We start from the raw sequence: 17,523 nt of genomic DNA on the forward strand, positions 1-17,523 counted from the left end.
GCCTAGCCAGCCCAAGGCCGGCTCGCCGGTCAGACGGCCAAACAACAAGCCGGTCTTATCACATGCCTCCTCTTCTCAGTCGAAGTATGAGTTTCCTGCTTCTTCTTTCTCCTCCCACTGTAAACATGCAGGCCTAATGGAATGCCTGGCTCCCCGGGGATGTGCAAGTTAATTGTGCCCGCTTAAAATCCTTTTGCTGTATGTGTCTTCAGGGACCTTCTGCATGGAGGAGGAGTGAGTGTAGAGCTCATGTTAGAACATCATGCACCGTACAGTAGCAATGTGGAGGGAACACAATATCCACCAGCTCGAGTCATGGGCAATTCTATACTCTGCATGCAAAGAGAAAGTGTGTACAGTACGCATGTGTGTGTGTATTTTGGAAGCGATTTAGCAGTTGGGGACCGTGAATCAGATGTTTGCCCAGATTAGATTACTGTAATCTATGACATATCCACTTTCTGCCTCTACATTTTATCCAAGAGATTGGCTGTATTTGTTTCCTTTCACCAGATAACCTGTAGCATTCATTGCTCATGTCATTTACAGCTCAATCCAGAATTCAGTTCCCAGGATCTCAGTTTAAACACCAAGATAGCCAGGATATACAGGAATGTGGACCCTTCTATTCTACTCTATTCTATTTGAATTCTACTTTGAATCAAATTCTAGATGTGAAAAACGGAACACTGTGAAAAGCAGTGGTATAAAAAAGGTATATTTAGTTATCAATAAAGAAAACAAACTAAGACTGCATCTGAAAACCAATTCTTTAAAAAATTGCTTGATAAATTTGCCATTGATTGGGGTAACGAGCCAAGACTGAACTGGGAATTCAGTGAAACTCAATATTCTTGATAGTTTTGAATACTGTTCTACTTTACCTACAAATTGGACTTCAGCTCCCAGAAGGCAGAGTCTAGTGATTCATCTGGAGCTGGCTCCTGACCCAGAGCCCCCTTATAACTCAAAAAGCAGCAGGTCAGCATGACTGGGACTCACTGCACTGCCAGCAAGCCAAGAGAGCTAGCACACGCAGTGTCCAACGTAATGTTTCGTCCCTGTGGTCTCCTGGGACAGTAGAGTTTTACCAGTTCCCTTTAGAGCAAATAAATAAATAAATAAATAAATAGCCCTAACAAAAAGCTTTTCCATAAAACTGTTAATTTATTTATCATATATACATGGCACAAGTTGAGGTTTATTTGTTCCTATGAGCAATGCATTGCAGTAGTTGTCAAGAAAAAAAAAGTATGGATCAAATTCTTAGCATCTTGTAGATGGAGACAGGGTCTCATTCATGCTAATCCCTGAAAAGATATAATGCTGTTTTAGTAATATGAAATCTGTATGTGGTTTAAAAGTAAAATCTAAAATAATCTAAAAAAAAAAAGTCTAAACATGACACTCCAACTCACTCATGACATTCTTGGTACTTACAAGTACCTGGGTGTGCTAACACCAGTGCAGTGTCAAGAAAGGGCAGAGCCGTCTGTACTTTCTGAGGAGACTAAGCTCCTTTGGAGAATGCACTGAACTCCTTTAGACCTTCCCCAGTTTGTTGTTGCTAGTGCTATATTCTATTCCGTTGTGTCCTGGCACAACAGCGTCAACAAGAGTAAAACAAACAAACTGAACAAGAAGGCGTGCTCTGTTGTAGGAGTCAAAGTGGTCAATCTGGAGGTTGGGGCAGAGGAACAGGCTCTTAATAAGCTGCTGGCTATTATGGACAATGCATCACACTCTCTGTACACCAGAGTGGACAAACAGAGAAGCACGTTCAGCAGAAGACTAATACAGCAGTACTGTGTGAGCGCTGTATGAGAGCTTTCTCCCCACTGCAATAAGACTCTATAATGAGTCTCCGCACTGCAGGGACCCTCCTGATTTCCTGCTGTCTGAACTGTGCCAAGCTACATCATTTATACTATAATGATGCACTAATTTTCACTGTTACTTTATCTGACCTGTTACTAAATTCACTTTATTTCTACTCTAGTCTGACCAATTTTGTCAGTAATAAATAGGAAGTGAAACCGACAGTAAAATATTATTAACAATAGGAGTCTATTTATTCCATTAGTGCACTAATCACTTTTCAGCTCATGATTATATAATGTACTGTATGTACATAGTCATTTATCTGTATAGACATTTATCACTTGTGTTATAATGTTTTATCATGTAACAGGTTTTACCACTTAATGTTTCTTAGTGCAATACATTCTTTGTGCAATACTGATGTTTGCAGTCCTTGGAACACCTTCCAAGGCTGCTCTTGCATAAGTCATGTACATAATTTATATATCTATACAGACCCTTCTAACTCTTATAATATCCAGGTGTATTTATTTATTTTGTACTTCTGTAACTCACTTCTATAATCCTGCCCTATTTATTCTGATTTAATGTGTCTTCGCTTGTGCAGTTTGTACAGTATTGTGATGCTGAAATTTCCTTGGGGATCAATAAATTCTCTTCTTATGCAGTTGCAATAAAAATGTCCGATTTTCCTTGACATGCAGGAAAATTAAACAAAGGAAAAACCTTAGATATATGCCTTAACTGAACAGAGTTAAATGTCAGAGATTGTCACTTCTATCTGTTACTAAGATGTGTCAAATATCACATTTTGAGCATTATGACCTGCACAAGTTCACCTTTTGATTTCTGAGGTGGATTTAAATGTTATAAACACTGACATTCTTGGTTTTGAAAAAAAACATTTCACTTGAATTGCACACTTGAATTATCACTCACTATTACAGATTATTATTGCTAAACTAAGTTCAATTATTTTCATCTCAGTGAGAGAATGAAGCCTGATGTTCAGTGTTTACCATTCGGCCAACAAGGTCGGATATTAGCTTAGTGTTGCAGGCTAACCTGGCGAGGCTAAATTACTACCCTAGATAGCCATGTTGTTAAGTGCTATTTAATAAATGCAGAGGAATGTAGTTATACTACCATTCGTCTTCTAAAAACTTGGAAATCCAACATTTTTGAGAAACCAGTTTCAGCCTGTTCGCATCACCGGAGAACTGACTCATGACTGTCATTGAAGGAAACATGGTCTCTGGCTTGCATGGGCCAATCTCTGGCCAATACTTGCCCAACATATGTTTTACTGACCCAAGGCCATTAGGTCATTACTTATGTTGAACCCTGACGCATGTCCAGTCCACGGAGCACATTAATGCTGAACCACCTTCTCTCTGCTCTTTGTAAGATGCAGTTACACTGTGTATCAATGTGCTCTCAGAGTAACCTTAAAGCAATTACAACGGAGGCGAGAGCAGTTGGCATCAGGGCTGAAAGTGTTTCAGAGTGTTCAAAATGCATTTTAGATAGTGTCGAAGAGGCATACGGCATGAAGAAAGGCAGTGTTAATTGGCTGTTGTCTTTTTCGCTTGGTGGGCATTTCTGTGTTGATCTTTTTTGAGGATAGTAGTTACCATTCATCAAACTACAGTAGAAACTGGACTTAAACAAAGACTTAACAAGACTAAAAAAAAAAAAACCACCACCAACAAAACACACACACACACACACACACACACACACACACACACACACACACACACCACTTTATTTAAACAAAATTATTAGTGTAGATTGTTTTTAATTATCTGTTGCCAATTTACCTTTTCTATTCTGCAGTGCCCTATCAGGAGACCATTTCTGATGATTGGACTCACATTCCAATCCATTAAAGTCATGTTAACTAGCTAATGCATTATAGGATAAGCCCAACATTTGTCTGGTAATAGTGTAATAGTATTTGAGAGTGGTTTCAGTCACAATACCACAGAAAACTGACTCCATCTTGTAATCAGTCACAATACCACAGAAAACAGACTCCATCTTATAATGCAGTTAGTTGAATTTTTACTCTAGACTTGGTAGAAAACAGAACAGAATGATTATGATAAATAGTTTAGACCCCTGTCTGTTCATGCATCTGTAGAAAGTTCAAAGTAAAAGATGGTTTGACAAAATCTATGCAGTTATGAGAAATTGCCATGTGATGTAATCAAGGAATGTTTGTGTCGTTACATGTGTGTTTAATGATAATTTATTTCTTAGCTTTCAAAGTAAAACATTTCATATAATATCTTCAATATCTTTGTAAGCCATGTTACAAAACACACTCAGCAGCGTAATGTATTGTGGAAATATGAATTCTGATCCATGGTGTTGAAGTGAACTAAAGTGTAGGATGAGCACTCAGTGAAGGCGCCCTGCTCTGCTTTCTCCGCTGAAGTGTGTGTGAACCTAGGGGTGAAGCAGGCTTGTGTTTGTGGCTGAGCTGGGCCAGACAGATCTGGTCTGGGCTGCATGCATTCAGCCTGCTGTTGGGTTTCTGCCTGGCTTGTTCTGTCTATGCAGGCCTTTTGCTCCATCCTGACATGCATCCACTGTAATTAACTCCCTGGATCACTGTGTATACTCACTCACATTGCAAAGACCAGAGCAAATTCACACAGCTGGCTACACCAAGGGGAATCTGGTTACAGCTACAAACGTTAACATGACTGAAATATAGGGAGCTGTGTAGAACGTAGTAGAGGGGGGAGTAGGAGCAGAGAGTGTGGCCACATTACGAACTTGGAGTTCCCATTTTTTCAAGCTGCATTAGTAGAGCTATTTCCAAGGTCTGAAGGCCTTTCTGTGTACTTGAACGTAGGTTTGTCTGAGGGACACTTTTATGAATTCTACGAATTTTACAAAATATGTGGTAGCATCGGATACAAACACAATAATCCAGCACATCCTGATTCACACACGACAGTGTTAGGGCATTCCATTTAGAAAGTGCCTGAAATGTGCTATGTATTCCACTAAAAATATCCCTGCAATCTTCATATACCTGCCATCTAAATAAAACATATATATAAAATGTAATATTTCTCAGGGTGTATACTGCAAAATATAGCACCAGAACAAAAGCACCTAGACCTAAGATACCTTATACACTTAAATGTTTTCCACAGAAAAATGTGTGCATCCGGCTTATTTAAGAGACACAGCAATCATGCAGAGACTCTGTGCAAACAACTTACTTAACACTGCAATCTTTTTTTTTCTGTCCTGTGCTGAAACAAACATTCTTTAAGAAATGTAGTTGCATCAGTTGGTCATAATTAGTTTGTCCTTTTGGTGGAGATGACCTTTATTTTTACTTTTTAAACTTTTGCCTTGAAGCACTTTGCTTGCACAGCTGATGAAGGACCTCTGGCTGACATGTCCTGTTTCTCTGGAAATCTAGTGTACTTCACAACAATTTTTGACTGACCACCTCCCTCTCTTACTCTAGTTATCTATCTACACACACACACACACACACACACACACACACACACACACACACACACTTCAATAAAGTACTAACAGAACACTATTCTGTTCGTTCCATGACAATACCAATAACAATGGTGTGAGACGTACTTAAAGCAACAAGGAAATGTTTGACTACATAGCCGTCATTTGAGACAGTACTACAGCCCACGCCCACATAGTGTACTACATAATATGTTCTCAGAATACAGAGGAGTATTACAAGCGTGTTGTAATGATCATACAGTTCACAGTAAACTCTTCATTGTTTTGTCATTTCTAAATAGTGCTTTTGTTTAGGCTCATTAACAAGGATTTCATAAGCCATGAAACATCAACCAATAGCTTTAGACAGCCTACAGGCATTTCGGTGTATTTTTGTCAATGGTGTGTGTGTGTGTTTGATAGAGAGAAAAATGGAGAGACCATGCTGTTCATGTGTGGAAAGGTAGAATTACCCCGACTGTCCCTCCTGGGAGTGAGGTCATGTTAATCCTCTATTTGGCTCATCATTCACACGCATTCTCACTCTTCCACCTTTCTCATGGCAGGTTCACAGGAGCTCATTAGAGCAGTGTGTAATGCAACAGCAACTATGCCCTTCTTTGCTTCACGGTTTCTCCCTCAATTTATACTACATGTCTCCTTCCTTTTTCTGAACTGGCAAGGGGCACAGGGGAATATTTGTGGAGCAGTCAGTCTCTGACATTATTTCCTTATGCATTTGATTTGTCTGCGAGTGATCTTTGTGTCTGTGTATTCATGGTGGGCACAGTGCCAGGGCAGCAGACCTCTTAACTTTAGCTTCCGCTTCTTCTTTTGAAGGTCTGTGTCTCACATGAGGTTGAAGGCCCATCCCTGGTGTTGTGAATAACGTGGACGCCAATGAAAATTCAGTCTTGATGATGAAATGATGAAAACTACTCATGACAGGATTCCAGGGTAAGCCATGTATTCAAGGTATGTTTATGTAGCAACTGCTTTGTGTGTGGTTTTCCTTCTTGACAGCTGTAGTGGTTAGAGATGGCTAGTAGTGGTTAGAGATCTGATTCTATAACAAATCTAACAGAATTGAATTTCTTCTAGATTAAGAACATAAATCGAAGCAGGTCAGGTGATAACAAATGGAAATGATTATGTTACTAATGTAATATCACAAGAGGTTAACTGTTACAATATAATTATAACTTCTTTTCTAAAGAAACTAACTTAACATGCCTTCACACTGTAAGTGATATTTCTGGTTTTGGTTGGTTTTTGTGTGACAATAGAATTGAAAAAAATCAATTTAAAAAAATTAAAATAAAGAAAGAAATAATATATTTTTCATCATGACTGACTGACAAATTAAATTCTTATGAGATTACCTTTGCCCTATATGAATGTTAATTGATGTGTCAATATTAATTTCCTCAAAACATATCTTTTATGAAAATAAGTCCATTAAAACAATAAAAACCAAGACCTGTCTTTTGTCACAGTGGTAAACGTTTTTTTTGTTGTTGTTGTTTGTTTTGGGTTGGTGGAGCCAGGACTAATCGCTCTTGATTGGTTAAAAATCAGAAATTGTACCAGCGGAACTAGATCACTGTTGGCATTTGTTTTAGTTACCTTTGCTCATTCTGCGATTAGCAACAGTTTTGAAAATTCCCCATCAGCAGGAAAGAGTTTATTTTCACCTTTTCTGTTAAGACACAGCTTTGTGCCAATTATGGCTACAAGCATCTCCTTGAAATATGTTACAAACTGATACGGCATGACAACGCTAATATCGACCCCTATCAAAATATCACATCAATACTCTTCACCAATATGCGGTCTGCAGACATGAAAACATTCAAGAAGGAGCCTTGATGGTGTTGTTTACTGAAGCACAAAGTCAGAAAAAACATAGCATTACAGAATACTTTTCTGAGAAGGCGTTTTGTCAAAGTGGGAGCATTTCTTTCGATGTCTGCATGTGTAGACAATATACGTAACATGTATATTGCCACTGAAGGTCACTGGGGATGAGGGGGGTGAGCCAGTTTTATTTGAATTAACTTTTATATACAAGAAATGATTTAACTAATTAATCTAAAAACCGTCTGAAGTGTTTAGAAATTGTCCAATAAATCATCAGAGAGGTTAAATGTGAAGGAACGAGGTGAACTTCCTCTTTAAGTAAAGTGCTGAAGCAGCTCATTTTAAAGCTTAATCATTTTTAAAACAAAAAACCCATTACATTGGCATCGGTATAATACAACGCTCTGGCTTTCAGTATTTGTACCTGGAGCCAGTGGCTCTAAGAATGAGCTCATGGAGGCTAGCTGGTGGCTGCTAGCGTTAATCTGGAGCAGCAGGCTGACGGAGGAAATGAGAAGGGCAGGCTGTGCCCACAGCCCTCAGCCACAGAGCTTCTGCCAGAGCCAGCGCGTGCCATTAGCTCCGAGCCAAGCATATGACCGTCTAGCCCTTGAAAGCAAAGCTTCCTAACTAGCTCAGAAAGGAACTAGGATAACAGTGGAAAAAACCTCTGCCATTACATAATGAAAAAGGGTCCTTACAAAGTAGTTAACGAGGAGCACAATCGCTCACTGCCAGCCAAGGCATGTGTATACAATGTATAGGACTGCTTTTGCCTGTTCTCCCAGGCAACTCTTTAGACCACTTCTGTCTCTCCCCAAGCAGCAGAGCACTGAGCATGCTCGGCCTCTGGTTCTAACCATTACTCTGTCTCATTAGCCCAATCCCAGGGGGCAAAAAGCCACCAGGGCAAAATTCCTGTTCATCCCACAACTGTATTAAACGCATTAAATCAACATCCCATTTGTTCTATGTATAACCTCCCTTGTGTTAACTCAATAAGGCCAAAGTGTCCCGTGTAGACTTCAATAATAGGAAATAAATGCCTTAATCATTATCATACAAATGGGGAATATGATTCATACACGGTAACGCTAAAAAACAAGCATCAGTATGTCAGCATTCATAGTACCAAAATTCTTGTAGGACCAAAATTTCTCTTTGAGAGAACATGCTGTGTTCATTAGCCAGTCTGAGCTTATGAATTGCACTCAGTTCAGCCCTTGTAAGCTGATTTGAAAATCTTTACAACTAGCTGCTTTTAGCCTCTGCATACAGCCCTGATTGACGAACATTTTACTGGGGCTATTGTGGTGTCAGGGCATTCAGGGTGTCCTTCATGGTCATGAGAGGATTAAAAACACACGTGGCCTCAGAGCACTGTGAGCCCCGCTGGGCCCAGTAACTACTGTGATGCAGTTCGGTGGAATCAATCCTCCACATGATGCTCGTGCATCTAGTCGTGACCGCACATGCACTGACATCAACTATGCCCCCCCCCCCCCCAATCGATTATGCGGTTGCATGCGCTCCTCGAAAATGCAACGCACTGTGGGCCACAAAGGAACAGAAACAACCCCACATCAAAAACAAGAGCTCTACTGTGGGCCACATGGCCACTGTAGTTCACTGCACGGTGAGCAGGCTCGTCTCTGCTCTCCCACGGATCATTTCGGCGCATGAACTGTAGAGCTATTCAGCTCGACTTCTGAAACCCCTTTCTATCGCCTTCTTGAGGCACTCCACTGTGAAAAGCTTTGAACTGAAAACAAAGACACAAGAGGCTAAGATTTCTCAAACAGGCCACAAAATCTGAAGATACTGTGCCCCGATTCATGCCGGGTGGACAAGAGCTTTTAGGCATAAATACATGATACTAACTAAATAAATATATAATGCTCAAGGTTGCATGATCATCCTTTTGTGGGTGAACCATATAAAAGCACTTTCAAAATCCATTTGAACTATAATTAATGATGACAGAGTCATGTTAAAAAAAAATAAAAATCCTGTCACTGTAATATTCTACCATTAATGACAGCAGCAGAAAGGCAACTCAAATTTGTGTGTGCTTATTAATCAGACCATCCTAAAGCACCACTCACCTGCAGTTCACACCAGGCCACTTCCACCCACGTCTCTGTATCCAGGCCTTTGTAAACAGTTTTGAAGGCCCCCCTGCCGAGCTCAATATCGAACTTGAGAAAGCGGCCACTGGGTGATGTGGCCACAGCCTTCATCTCTGCCTCCTCCTCCTGCTCGCGCTCACGCTCCTTCCCCCTCAGCACGGGAACCATAGGGGCGTCCTTCTCGGTGTCCTGGGTGCCCGTGTGTGTGTCATCCTCGCGCAGGCCTGCAGAAGTGGCGTTGGGCAGCTGCTGGGCACCACCACTGAACACCGAGTCCGAGCCATGGAGTTCGAGGTGAGGCGCACTATGAGAGGTGTCGTGGACCTCCCCGAAGTGGTCGTCCTCCTCGCAGATCTCCATGCTCTTGCGGAAAAAGCGCTTGTTCTCGCGCCTCGGCTGAGGCCCACCAGAGCCAGGGAAAGGCGGGCTGAGGGCAGGCCGCGGCCCGGCAGGGCTGTCCGCTTCCTCGCCGATCTCCCCTGCTCCTGTACCGCCCTCTCGGCCCGCTCGCCTCTCGTGAGGCTGGTCAGATGAGAGGTCAGAGAGCGCGCTGTGCATCCCGTTGGGCATCGCCCGGCTCTCCTGCTGCCTCTCCTTCCTCTCCCCGTCAGCGTTCTCTCCAGATGACTCCTCCGTGGCAGTGGGCTCTCCAGGGTCCGTCGCCATAGCAAACGTCCTTTCCCACTCTCCCGCCAGCCCCTCCCGCGCTCTGGCTCTGCCTCTGACCCCGTCTCTCTCACGCGGTGGGTAACCCTCTTAACGCTTACAAGGATCTGTCCAAGACTCCTTCCAGATCCACCACTGGTCCTGTGGGACAAACGAAACCCCCTGGATGTCTTTGTCCTGACGCTCTTCTCGCTCTGGGTTTGTCTGACTCACAGAGAAATGGGAGGACACTCGCTTATATGTTCTGCTAATTTAAGTTGGCTCTCAGTCCATACACTCCTCTCCATCTCCGGTCTGCAGCTCCTTCTGGAGAAAGGCAATATGGTGTCTGAAAATCCAAAAGCTACAGCTGAAACTTAAATAACTATAACTGAAGGTCTTGCACAGCAAGAAAGTCTTGTCTCAAAGACCAAGGCGCATCTTCAGGTAAATCCTACAACAGAAAAAAGAGATACTTTAATAGGAGTCACGTCTTGTGTTTGTCTAATATCCAGTCATGCCTAGCTAACTGTATAATTGTGATAGTGGAAAGAGAGGGCAAATTCAAAATCAAGCAAATGTACGGGTTTACATATTACAAGCTGCATATAACACGAAAACATAGCTTTGAAAACAAAACTTGAAAGAACTGCCTCCCACAGCCAGTCGAGTTCTCTGCCAAATATAATTAGCTACGTGGAATCTGACAACCACCAGGAGGGAAAAGGATGACAAAAGGCTAGACAAGCTGATCTGTTTTCCCCTTTAACTACAGCCTACAGCTCGACTTGCACACACAGCTGTAACGGAGGAAAGGAAGGGAGCAAATGAAGCAAAAACACTAGTACTGAACCACCAATGGAAGCAGGAACACTAGTACCGAACCACCAATGGAAGGCGCAGTTACAGCTACATAATAATTTCACTTCTTCCACATGGAAAAAAAAAAAAGCAACTAAAAGAGCATCACTAACGTTATGGTCAATTGTTCATCCAGACGCTTGAAAGCTGGCATGACTGGCCCCATCCCTGTCACGACTGACTACGACAGCTAGAATGCAACATCAAGGTGACGCACCTACAAACTCCAATTCTTTTGAAATCCTTGTCTGCTCTTTTAGGCCTGGGTGTTGGTATCGCTTCTGCAGATACTATCCTCCTCTCTTTCCTCTGCAGTTCATGACGCCACACCTCCCTCCCCGGTGACTCAACAGGAGCGCTCGAGCGCTGGCACCACCACATGTGTAAATATGCCAGTGATGGCACTTGAGTTAACTTGTGCAGGGAAAATAATTCACCAAGATGTTTCGTTTATCTAAATTCAGACTGAAGGGGATGCAGAGGCTGAGGACATTGCACACTAATTGAATATTTGGTAAGGGTGCTATGATGGTAACCTAACTAGCCTAATCCCCTAATTAAGCCATCAAGAAGTGTGATCTCTTCAGAAGCCCCACATCAGATTAGAAGCCCCAGATTTGACTGTCTCATAAAATTCTGGTTTTGACTCTCATAAAATTCAGAAGGCTCCATAATTGAGTACAAAGGCAGCAAACACCAGGATTCCCTTACTGCATCATCCATTAAAAATAGATCATGGAGTCAGAGCCCTTACGATTCGAATAACTGAATAATTCATAAACAGACGGGCTGCAAAATTGATCTGGAGTGAAAGGCATAGATCAGTGATGGCAGAACACATCCATTAAATAAGCAAATTAATGGTGGTCAGCAATATTCCAATGCTACTGAGTCACAGTGAGCCGGCCCCCTTACTCACAAAACTAATTCAAGGAGTTATTCATCACCCATACAATGGTTTGCTTTTCTTGCTCCGACCCAAAATTTCTTCCTGTACTTTTGTCTCAGCCCTTCCCTATTAAATTCTTTCTGTCTGACTCTTTCGGTGTCTAGCTCAACCTGTCTCGTGTCTGCATTCCTGTCTCAGTGTTCCTCTGCCTTCCCTCCGGTGACATTGTTATCTGGCCCTTCTGCTGTCCCTGTCCATCTGACGCGTTTGTGTATCCGTCCCCCGGCTGATAATGTACATCAGTCTGCAACAGCAGACCACTCCTCAACAAGTAGAGGAGGCTATTTATAGCAGTAAACGCAGCTCTTGCACCCTTTGTTGAGGTAGACACTAGGCTTAATTACATAATGCTACTGAGGATGAGCTTTATCATGGCAGAGACTGATAAAACCATGTGACCTCGTGACATCTTTCCTGATGAGGGGCTACTACATTAACATTTATAATGGACACAAATGTACCCCTGTGATGCATTAGGTGTACATTGTATGGACAAAATATCATATTGCGATTATGTTGCAACATACAGTGATTACAATATGTCTTGAAATATATTAAGCACATTCATGGTAAAGCCTTGTGACATGGTTTTACTTTACACTGAGTACTTTGGTTGCATTATATAAATGTCTTGCTTCATCAAAACACTCAGAATAGGAATATGAAACACCTGAAGTTGGGCAACAATGCTCACAAAACACACAAAACAAATTCAGTGAGGGCTAAGTGACATATTGCAAAGGCAAACACTGAGAGATAAATTACAATACTGAATAAAAGATGATATTTTTTGCAGCCATACAAATGTATCACGTTGGAAAATCTCCAAGGAAGGGAGTTCTCTCGCAGCTTTTAGCAGTTGTGTCAGCTGACTACCAACTAGGCAATGCAGTGTGTCCAAATTTCTTTGATTAGACAAATACTAAGCAGAAATATTCATATATACATATAGACATTGCTCCTGTTTATTCTGACACAGGCCACAGCTGGGTTTTAAGATCAGCCTGCTACCCGGGCACTATACTCACTCATGTGCACCTTCATACAAACGGATTTTAGTAAGGACACTGTACAACTCAAGTTCTACCCATAACAGCTATTATGCCAGGGTTCCAAAGTCCAACAGCAGAACAGACCAAACTCAGATACTGAAGTTCAAAAGCTGAAAGCATGGCTCTCTCATACTGAAGGCAATGCTGAACAACCAAGGATATGCCTTAGAGGGCTGAATGAGTACTGAGAAAGGGGAAGATAAGCTATGAGATATAATGGCCAGAAACTGAAACTACAGTAGTAAAACAATACATAACTGTAGACCAAGGATGTTCTACGGTGTATTAAGCCGTTATGCTGTTCATTGGATCATGCCAATAATCAGAACAATAAAAATAACAGCCAATACTCATGCATCACTGCCTTAATATAAGCAAGTTCTATTTACAATATCCAGGATCACTACTTGGCTTAATGTTGCAACATGTCATCTTAAATAACATGCAAATTGGGGATTCAAGTTTGCTTTCAAAAAGAAGCTTATGTAATTGTGTCCCCAGACCAGGGAGTTCCCATAGAAGACACAACATTCACTTATAATCTTAGCATTACTCTACCTCGTTGTTCACTCTGATCCTAGCCCATTGTGGATGTCTGAGTTTATGCTTGCTGACGAGGACAGATAAGTGCTATTCGCGCAGTGTGATGGTCTGCCCTCTGTTACAGCATGGACGGCAGTTCAAAAAGAAGTGGTGCTTGGTGTCTGGTGCCACGCTTCTCAGAAGAAGCATGTGCTTTCTGCACCCTTCACAGTTGGTAGTTAGCAAGTTGGTGGGTGGGAATTGGCATAAATTACAACATTGGGAGAAAAATGGGAAGAAAAGCGTTATTGCAGAACAATGAACGTGTTCATGAATGTCTCTCCCCCTCTCTCCAAGTAAGTTGTTCTCTTTCCTGAGATCATGGGGTTAAGGGGTTGTTTCCATACAACACCCAGTCAACACACTGAACATATTAATGGAACTGTGCAGACAGATTCTACACTTTTCAGCCTTTTATCCTCCTGGTCTTTGGTGGGCAAATATTGCCAGTTTGCAGTCACAGGACCAACTCCGCCCTGTTGTGTTGAATTGAAGCCAGGGGCACACGTTGCAGTTTCTTTCTTTTTTTTCCCCCCATTTTAAAACATCAGCCGAGTCTTTTCCAGATACACCTGTTAGTGGACTATGCATGACATGATCCCAGTAAACAATCACTAGGACATCCGCAGCCCTGCCTAACCTGCTCTCTTTAACAGAGCACAATAGAGAAATGGGTGTGCCTAGTGTGACTAGAATATGGGCTGTACTTCTGTTATCCTGAATGCAAAGCATGATACGTTAACACTTTCCCTATTCAGGTTTTAAAAGTGACATGGCTCTCTCAGGTAGCTCTGTGGCATTACTTTTTCATAAAGATTTAAAGATCTCAGCTCTTAACATGGTACAGAGGTGGCTCATTAATCAGAAAAACATGTGGATGATGTGGCAGAAATATTCTCTCTCAACACGTGGGCACTTAAGTAACTAAATATTACATTATTCAGTTTTTCCGAGGTTTGTCAACAGGTTGGAGCAGACATAACTGACCAGTAAAACAGTAGTGCCATATTTAAAAAAGGCAACAAAACATTGAACAACTAGGAACAAAACCATATTGCCCATCCCTACTCAGAAGCTCTCCACTGTGCATCATATCTCCTCTCACACACACTTCCTGCACCTCACACACACACAGAGTGTGGACTACTCCTGCAGAGTTCTCAAACTCCAAACACAACAAACGGTGCACATGAACAATCCCTCTCGGCCTCTGACCACCCCCCATCTCTCACTTCACCGGCAAACACGCATTAATCCCTCAGGACTGAGCAGGCTCTGCTGCTTTACCGAGGTAGACAAAGAGGAAAACTCTAGGCGTTTTTTGTGTGTGTGTGTGTGTGTGTGTGTGTGTGTGTGTGTGTGTGTGTGTGTGTGTGTGTGTGTGTGTGTGTGTGTGTGTGTGTGTGTGTGTGTGTGTGTGTAAGGGAGAGGGCAGACTGGAGGGTTGGGGGTAGGGTGGTTGATGGGCAGAAGGGATGTGGGAGAATCGGGAGAAGAGTGGGATCTAGAGTGGGGGAGGCTCTCCCCAAATAAGAATTGGGGATTTTTCCTGATAAAATATGCGTCAGAGTAAAAGCAGAAACTAAAGTTTTATTTCTGCCTGAACATAAAACCGTTGTTTGGACATTAGAGAGGACTGCAGACACAAAAGAGAGAGTGAGAAAGCATCTGAGAGAGAGCTAGGGAAGAAGTGAGCAATGGAAAAAAAAAGAGGCAATACCATTTATAATTGTTTGAATCAACTTGTGCCCCTACTATTGCCCTACATAGCATAACAGTAAAAACTGACCGTTTTTATATGCAAATCTTTTTTTGTTACATCTAAATACACGGTTCCAATGGCAATTAAATGGATTCAGATCTTTTTCTTGTTCTGAATTTTATCCAGGTTCACAAAAATTTAAACACAGGACACAAGTTCATAAATTAAACTAGTTTAGAAAGTGGAATATGAAACATAAACATAAAACTAAATGACTCATTATCAAAGCACAGCCAAACAGTGTGATTTTAATCACAAGTTTACCAAGGGATTTACAACTTTTTGTTGAACACTTTTTGCTATGAAATGCTGACAATCTATAGTTTAATTTGAAGCACAGTTTAAGTATCTTAAACAGTGCATGTTTTGGGCAAATCATGTCAGTTATTTTTTCAAAAGAAGGAACATTCCTTTGTGCTCTGAAAAATACAATTTTGATCAGCTGTAGCCTATATTATCCCACAAATGTGGGACCCATAGCCTCATTTTCAGTACAATGAATGGCTGATGCCACTTCTGATGACTGGTGCCTTTAGTTTCACCCTGTGTTCATCATGCACACTGTAAATGTAAATGTAATGTCAAAACAATGGGAGTCTTGCGCTTCCTATTCAAATATATTAAGACCCAGAAACTGCTGGGTCTGAAAATGTGGCTCAACCCAGGTCAAGCACATGAGATGCAATACACACTAAATTAATCTCAAATGCATGAGAGGCATTTGAGCTACTTTTTTTTGCCTCTATTTAGCAAGATCTGGACTATAATCCAGGTGAGACTGTTGTCTGGATTACAGATCCCAGATTCGTAATGGTTTACTATTTTGGCTAGAGTTTAATCCTAAACGAGTTTGTAGTGTTTTGTCCTCTCATTCCATATGGAGCCACTTACCTTTGTACTTGGCGTTTTCATAACGGTTATTCATTTTTGGAATTAAGTGTAGTTATAGCACCTATATTAGTTAGGTAATACCGTAAAATAAAACGTTCCTACGACATGGCTATTTTCACACGTGCTACAGTGGGCCTAAACTAGTCGGGTAAATTTTAATTTTACTGAACTCGCAATGCACATAAGACCTGTTTGAGCGGACTTACCTACAAATAAGCTTTTTAAGGCAGACTGAAAATATCCTTCCTTTTTGATTGTTTACGCTGACGTTGTACAACCTGACGCTGAACGGTAAATAAAAAGCTCGTGCTCAATCGTAAAGTCCCTCGGCTCACAGTTAATGAAAGATTCGTGCTTCATAAAATCCAAAATACTGAGTTACCTAATGAGCCCAAGGCTATATTCGAATGGGCAATAAATTCTACGACAACAATTACCTAGGTTATGTATCTAGCTAGCTAGCTAGCTAGGTCAGCTAGTACCCAGCGATATATATAGCCAGCTTACAGCCTTGGCGATATTTGATGGTTTACCGGCCAGTCGAAAAATCATAAATTATCGGACCTTTTTTTCCCTAGAATTTTCGAAAGGAATCAAATGAAAAACCAAGTTCTAATCAACCAGGTAACTAAATGATATAATCTTACGAGTGAAACGAGGAAGAATGCAAAAAAATAAATAAATACTATACGGTTTGAACAATAAAGCCCGCTGACGGTACCCTTCTGAAATAATAATAATATTTCAGCACCGCGTTGTGTTAGTTAGCCGGTTAACGTCAGCCAGGGATTCTGTTAATGCGGGTTTATTATACTCACCGGTGTGAGGCGTCTTCCGTCCGTCCGTTTGTGTTTATATTTAGCCAGACAGGTCAGAAGTGAAATGCTTACGATTTATACCTCATTATTTGATAGGCTCATGAAATTGGCAACATTCCATTAAATATTCAAAATGAAGGATTAAATACCTTGGTTCGGTGTAATGTGTACACTTCTTGGATACAAACGATAAGCGTTAGCTCCCTTGTTTAAGCGACGTCGTTACTCTGAAAATCCCTATTGAACGCAGACTCATGATTCTCATACAATCGAGCTGCGTAAAACGCTCACTAACTGCTCAGCGTGCACTTTTGCAGTACCCATACAAAGGCATAATTTATTTTCAGCTTCAGATATGTCACAAAACAATGCCGGCAGATGTACTGTGGTAGTGCTGTAATGCACCATCCGTCCTCTCCTCATTTCTCTTTCGGCAGCTGGGAGACGCGGGCTTCACGCGCACAAGCGTGCGCACCCGCCAGACTAACCGCGTGAGGTCGCGTACTCGCGCTTGCCAGGATCACTCCTGGCTAAATAAGGTAAACATGTCACATTTCGACACGTTATCGTAATCGCACACGAATCAAGTCATGCGTATTATAGTTGATTACATTTTAGTAACCGACTAAAAACATTTATCCGAAAACTTTCG

The 17,523-nt window shown here is 41.6% G+C and overlaps 1 protein-coding gene across 4 annotated transcripts in view; it reads right to left on the reverse strand.

The window, feature by feature from the left end:
• si:dkey-151g10.3 (serine/threonine-protein kinase WNK3) overlaps nucleotides 1-17,381 on the reverse strand; it is a 47,695-nt gene extending 30,314 nt beyond the window's left edge. For 3 of the 4 annotated variants that reach the window (XM_035521338.1, XM_027016477.2, XM_035521340.1), the window contains exons 1-2: nucleotides 16,872-17,381; nucleotides 9,288-10,410 (exon numbers count right to left, since the gene is read on the reverse strand). In XM_035521338.1, the coding sequence (XP_035377231.1) occupies nucleotides 9,288-9,977 (690 nt within the window). In that variant the 5' untranslated portion in view covers nucleotides 9,978-10,410; nucleotides 16,872-17,381. The remainder of the gene's footprint in view (nucleotides 1-9,287; nucleotides 10,411-16,871) is intronic. The other variant, XM_035521339.1, reaches the window with a different exon arrangement.
• Between the last annotated feature and the right edge of the window lie 142 nt (nucleotides 17,382-17,523).

This window comes from Electrophorus electricus, chromosome 22 (genome assembly GCF_013358815.1).
Source record: "Electrophorus electricus isolate fEleEle1 chromosome 22, fEleEle1.pri, whole genome shotgun sequence".
Taxonomy (NCBI): Eukaryota; Metazoa; Chordata; class Actinopteri; order Gymnotiformes; family Gymnotidae; genus Electrophorus; species Electrophorus electricus.